This window comes from Phalangium opilio, unplaced genomic scaffold, assembly GCF_054372755.1.
Source record: "Phalangium opilio isolate 3A_F unplaced genomic scaffold, DU_Popi_V2 ptg000082l_1, whole genome shotgun sequence".
NCBI classification, from domain to species: Eukaryota; Metazoa; Arthropoda; class Arachnida; order Opiliones; family Phalangiidae; genus Phalangium; species Phalangium opilio.
The window spans coordinates 9,618,863-9,624,733 of record NW_028324189.1 but is presented as its reverse complement, the minus strand read 5'-3'; the positions used below and the strand labels follow the sequence as shown (position 1 = coordinate 9,624,733).

The 5,871-nt window shown below is 36.5% G+C and overlaps 1 protein-coding gene and 1 long non-coding RNA gene across 4 annotated transcripts; one reads left to right on the top strand and one right to left on the bottom strand.

The window, feature by feature from the left end:
• Positions 1–202: 202 nt before the first annotated feature.
• On the top strand, positions 203–4,663 carry Tbcd (tubulin folding cofactor D). Of its 3 annotated transcripts, XM_089848397.1 has the most exons (9): positions 203–360; positions 445–1,120; positions 1,188–1,764; positions 1,832–2,057; positions 2,126–2,269; positions 2,327–3,421; positions 3,501–3,696; positions 3,911–4,031; positions 4,143–4,663. In XM_089848397.1, exons 2-9 carry the CDS (start codon positions 452–454, stop codon positions 4,484–4,486), a joined length of 3,372 nt encoding a protein of 1,123 aa, XP_089704523.1. In that variant the 5' UTR covers positions 203–360; positions 445–451; the 3' UTR covers positions 4,487–4,663. The 3 variants fall into 3 exon arrangements, with proteins under 3 accessions (XP_089704523.1, XP_089704521.1, XP_089704522.1); XM_089848395.1 differs by having other exon boundaries at positions 3,911–4,663; XM_089848396.1 differs by having other exon boundaries at positions 214–360; positions 423–1,120; positions 3,911–4,663.
• LOC149651479 (uncharacterized) lies at positions 4,390–5,366 on the bottom strand. Its single transcript, XR_016371230.1, has 2 exons — positions 5,305–5,366; positions 4,390–5,234 (listed from the first exon to the last, which is right to left on the bottom strand). It is a non-coding gene; the product is annotated as an uncharacterized LOC149651479 (long non-coding RNA).
• Between the last annotated feature and the right edge of the window lie 505 nt (positions 5,367–5,871).

The following is a 5,871-nucleotide window of genomic DNA, read 5'->3' as shown; positions in this document are numbered from 1 at the left end:
TTATGAATGAGTAATACATATGGAATGGGTATAAGCCATAAATATTGATGGTACTTTGCATGATTTATGAAGTATACCAAGGGGATGCTACTTTACATGATTTATGAAGTATACCAAGGGGAAGGGTTCTATTTCTACGATTATGAAACATCAAAATATCCTCTCCGAGGTTTAAATAAAGCGGGAAGAAATATTAGCGAATCGCGTTAGCTCAAGTTTAGCAGACTGCTGTCGCGCCTTCGATAAAAGCCACCACCCAAAACTTAACGCCAACGCGTTTTAAACGATCTTTTTGGAACGTTAAAGACACCAACACCTCTAAAAGGTCGTTAAATTATCCACCAAGATCGATTGTTGAAGGTAATTACATTTATTGTTAACAAATCGTTAAATAATTAGTAGAAATATCGTTTTTGTCCAAGGCTTAACAAACGTCAATTGCAGATAAGCTATGGCTACTGATAATGAACCTGAGGAAACTTCGGGTTTGGGGTGCGCTTTTGATAGTTTTCAAGAATATGAGGAGGTTAAGTCTATAATAGACAATCTTCCTAATACTTACACTGATGAAAAAGCTAGTGAGAAAGCGTTTGAACGCTTCTACTACATAATAAGTTTGTATCAAGAGCAACCTCATTTGATTGATCCATACTTGGAGAGAATTCTAAGCCACGTCTTAGGCTATGTAAGGAAGACATCCAGCCCTAAACCCTTGCAACACAAGGCTTTCCAACTAATGCACCTCGTCACTAAAACAAGAGGGCCCAAAATATTGGTCCGTCATATGCCCCATGAAGTTGGGGATTTACAGTTAATTCTTAAGTTGATATCTGAGCAAGATATGAAGGATTTGGACACCTGGCAGTCCAGATACATGTTGTTGATTTGGTTATCAATTGTGGTTTTAATTCCAATTGATTTGAATCGATTAGACGGAGGTTTGAGTGACAAAACAGGCACAGGGGCATCAACTCCAGATAGAATCACTGGAATTATAAAAACATATATTGAAGCAATTGATAGGTCTTTTTCCGCCGCTCCTTTATTGGCTGGACGTTTTTTAACCAGACCAGATGCTATATTGACCCAATTACCTGGTTTTATTGATTGGAGTCTTAATGTACGATTAATTTTGCGTGAAAACAATCAATTAGTTATAATTAAACATATAATACATTTTTCTTTAGGTTTTTTCAGTCCATCATGATTTTCTCGATGTTAAATTTGTTAACAAAGTATCCATGACCCTCTCTTCTTTAGCCCAACTCTTTAAATTAGGGAAACGCGACGATATGATTATATACGCCCCTAAAGTCTTACGAAACTTACATGAAATTAAATTTAACGAGCACAAAGAATTTGTTATTCGTAAACTAACTGTAAAAGTCATTCAAAGAATAGGCTTAACCTTTCTTAAAGTCAAAGTCGCTCCTTGGCGATATCAAAGGGGTAGAAGAACATTAGTTACCAACTTGTCAACAGTCTCTGACATTGCAAATCGACCTTCTGAATTAATTTCTGACGAAGATACGGAAGAATATGATATACCAGAGGAAATAGAAGAAATAATTGAAGTTTTACTGAAAGGATTGCAAGATGAAAGCTCCGTTATAAGATGGAGTGCCGCTAAAGGAATTGGGAGGATTACGGAAAGATTACCTAAAGAACTCGCGGATGATGTTATCGCTTCTTTGATTGAGATTTTCAGTGTAAAAGAAGGGGATGAAGGGTGGCATGGTGGATGTTTAGCTTTAGCTGAAATGGGTACTAATTAATGTCTGAATCTTATTGTTGTATTTATCACTTAACGTAATTCTTTTATATTGTAAAGGGAGACGTGGTTTATTGTTACCAATTCATTTAGATACCATAATACCTTTAATTATGAAAGGGTTAATTTATGATAAATTAAAAGGAAATTGTTCAGTTGGGTCAGCTGTAAGGGATGCGGCTTGCTACGTATGTTGGGCATTTGCTCGAGCTTATAGCCATGACGTTTTAAAACCTTATGTTCAGAAATTAGCGGAGGGGCTTCTAATTACCGCTGTGTTTGATAGGTAATTTAGTAGAGATATTAGTTTACTTTGTGAGGAATTAGATTAAGTAAGTTCTTCTTAATTTGTAGAGAAGTCAATTGTAGACGCGCAGCGGCTGCTGCATTTCAAGAAAATGTTGGTCGTCAAGGGACATTCCCTCATGGCATTGAAATTTTAACTACAGTTGATTTTTTCTCTGTCAGTTTGAGATCTCATTCTTATCTTCATCTAAGGTAACTTAATCCTAAGCCTAATTGCTTTTAAAGCTAATTAATTTAAGTTTTCTTTAGTATTTTTGTTTCACAATACGAAGAATACACCATCCCTTTAATTGACCACTTAATTGAGTTTAAAATTAACCATTGGGATATTGACGTTAGAAAATTAGCTTCTCAAGCTCTTCATAATTTAACTCCTAAAGCCAGTCGTTACATGGTGACGAATGTTCTCCCGAAATTGATACCTTTAACAACTAGCTATGATATGAACTCCAGACACGGTTCCATTCTTTCAATATCAGAGATAATCGAATCCCTTTCCAAACTCAAAGTCGACGAAAACTTTACAAAATTTGTCGGTAATACCAACGTTGAGGGTATAAGAAACATCGCCTTTGTTTTACATGAAAAAAAGGCTTTTCGCGGTCTTGGCGAAGAAATGTTACGTAAAGCCATGTGCGTTTTCATTCATAAACTCTCATTGGCTAAGTTATTCCCGCAAGATTCCTTGGATTATCCGCTTCTTGATTTATGGAAAGAAATTTTGTACGAATGTTTGACGAAATGCGACGTGGCGCTTCAGAACGAAGCCGCCATTGCTTTTTCTGAAATGTGCAAAAGTTACTTCGTTAACGAACCTACTGCTTATCAAAACATAGTTAAACATTGCCTGGAAAATTTGGCAAGTGCGAAGCAAGAAACGCGATGTGGTTTCGCTAAAGTGCTAGGTGGATTACCTAAGGTCATAATTCTACCGAATTTCAATAATATTATGGTCGAATTGATGCAACAAATGAATAGAAATGATAAATTGGAAGAAACTTGGGTCGAATCTCGACGCGACGCCATTGAAGCCATTACTAATATCACGAGGAATGTTGGGGTGGACACTATACCAAATACGATGGTGTCCGAACTTTTTACTTGTTTTCTAAGAGCCACTGATGATTATACAACGGATAGGAGAGGAGATATTGGATCATTAGTCAGAATGGCTGCCCTTAATGGCTTAGAATCATTCACACTACTCGTGACGGGGTTTAATCCATCCCTTTTGGACCAAACAATTGTCACCCAAATCTTTTGCACTTGTATAAGAGAAGCGCTTGGGAAAATTGATAAAGTTCAAGAAGTGGCTAATTTAACTTTACTAAAATTGTTGCGGAGGTTTGTAAATTTTGTCCGTTCTTCAGCTAGGGTTTTCGTTGTATGAAAAAAAAAACTATGTTTAATTTCATTTTAATAGCAAACCGGAAGTGCCTTTTATACCGCATAGAGAAAGGTTATTGGAGCTTTTTGACCCCAAATGTTGCGAAGGAGTTATATGGAAAAACTATAGTGAAACATTCCCATTTTATATTAAACTACTTTGCGAAGAAACTTACACTAACGATGTATTGTTAGGATTTAGCATAGCGATTGGAAGCCATATTGTTTACTTGGTAATTGCCAGGATTTCATATTTCTATAGAGTGCTGTCAGAAGCGCCGGTGTGACGTCACCCATGCTGTTTTCCCATAAAGAAAAAACGGTAACTGTCATGGCCGCCCATTGCTAAAGGCAGACTCGTGACGTTTAACCTTGGATCTGACGTCACAACTGACAGCACTCTATTTGAAATATTGTTTAAAACTAAATGGAATTGTTAATTTTCAGATGAAATACACTCAAACTTGCGTTTTATCGTATTTAACTTCAATTAAACACAGCAAAGATAAACTAACAAAAATAGAGAATGCTTTATTGCATCTCCTTCGGGAAAATTTGAAAAACAAACGTACTATTGTTCCCTTATTAAGCATGGCGGATTTTCTTATAAATTCTGGCATTTTTGATCAAACTGACCCTGATAAATTCCCATTGGAACTTCTTAAACTTTCGTGGAAAGCTGGTGGACGCTCTAAAGAAACTGAACGCGTCTTAGCGGTCATAGACGTCTTATCGAACTTGATTAATTTCGAAGGAAAGTGTCGAACCACCGCCTTGAAATATTTGTCGTCGTTATTATGCCATTATTACCCCAGAGTTCGTAACGCGGCGGCTCAAAAAATGTACGAATCTATCGTAGGAGGAGTTGATATTGTCCCAGATGAAAATTTGGACGAAGTTTTGGAGATTTTAAGCGAGACAGAGTGGACCAAGAGTATAGATAAAAATGAGTTTAAACCTCTAAGGGTCAAAGTTTGTGAATTAATTGGGATTTCACAGAAAAACAACTCCGTAAATAATTAATAATATGTATTATAATTCAAATTAATTAATTACATGGCTTTAAATGTGCCTCGGAATTGTATTTATTCATGTGCATTTATTTCTTAGGGAGTTTTGTCTTTTTTAATTAAAATAACTCTAATTAATAAAATAATAAATGCCTAAATATCAGCTAATAAATTTATTTTTACTGCTTCAGTGTCTCAAGTTTATTTATCCCTCCTCCCACCGTTATAGGCCAAAAATAGACTAAATTTCGTAATATTAGATGTTCATTCATTGTGGAGATTTTTTGCTACGCGTCGATGCAAACTGTTGAAACACTAATAAAAAAAGCTGTAGACCAAAAATACTGATCTACTAAGATTACGTAACAAGAATGAAAGACCTTAACCCTAATCTCTTGGCGTTTTATATTTCTATTTATGCCTTGTACCTCTGTTGGATATTTATAAAGGCTGCCAAAAATTCTTTAAAAACAGTTGAAAGAGCCAACCCCTTTAAATAATGGTTTTAAATGTTTAAGCTCACTCAGTGAGAGTACGAAGTCGAGAACATGAGGAGGGGGGGGGGAGTAAAGGGGTGTTTGATAAAAGCAGCCTGTTGATAATACATGATCTTCTTGTTCTGTTCGAAAAGTTTTTTTTCCTCTTCTATGTATTCATTCTCTATGGTGTAAGATGGATCGCGGCAGCCTGGAACAACTTCGCTTCTCTTCTCTTACAATCGATCTAGAGTTTTAGACACGGACCTTAAATATGAGTAGGGACTGGAATCGGAGTTATATCGATTGTTCATTGGAGACTTAACTTATATAAATACTGTACAAAAATATCGACCTGTTTTAGGAGGTCAGAAGTCTGGATGTTTAGACGCTACATGGGAAAGCTTTGACTTTTATGATTGTATATGTCTTCTGAACAACGGTACAAGTACTGAACCCTACACGAAACTCAACCAAAGCTCTTGATATTAAGGGTTTTACAAATTATTAAATTTGACTTTAAGACATCGGAGAATAAATCATTTTGGGACGTCAGAACCGGCGCCATTTAAACGCTACGGAGAACCGTGTGGCAGATAAAAAGTGCTCGTTGTACTACAATATCAAGTACTTAACTAAGCATCAACCAGAGCTGCTAATTATAAGCTCTGGAAACTAATGTTTTCGTGTCGAAGAGCCTGTCAAAAACTAATTTTAAATTGGAATCAGCAATGTCTGACGTCTCTAGTCCCTTATAGACTGAAAGCTCCATGATCCAGTTGTATTTTTCCTTTCCTCATCTTGGGCTTCCGCTCTCCATCTCTCTCTCTCTCTCGCTCTCTTGGTAGTAGAACCTTGTAGAACGCTCTGCCACCATTTCCCGCCTTTTGTAATCGGGCAAAATCTGGGGAGAAAAACTTGG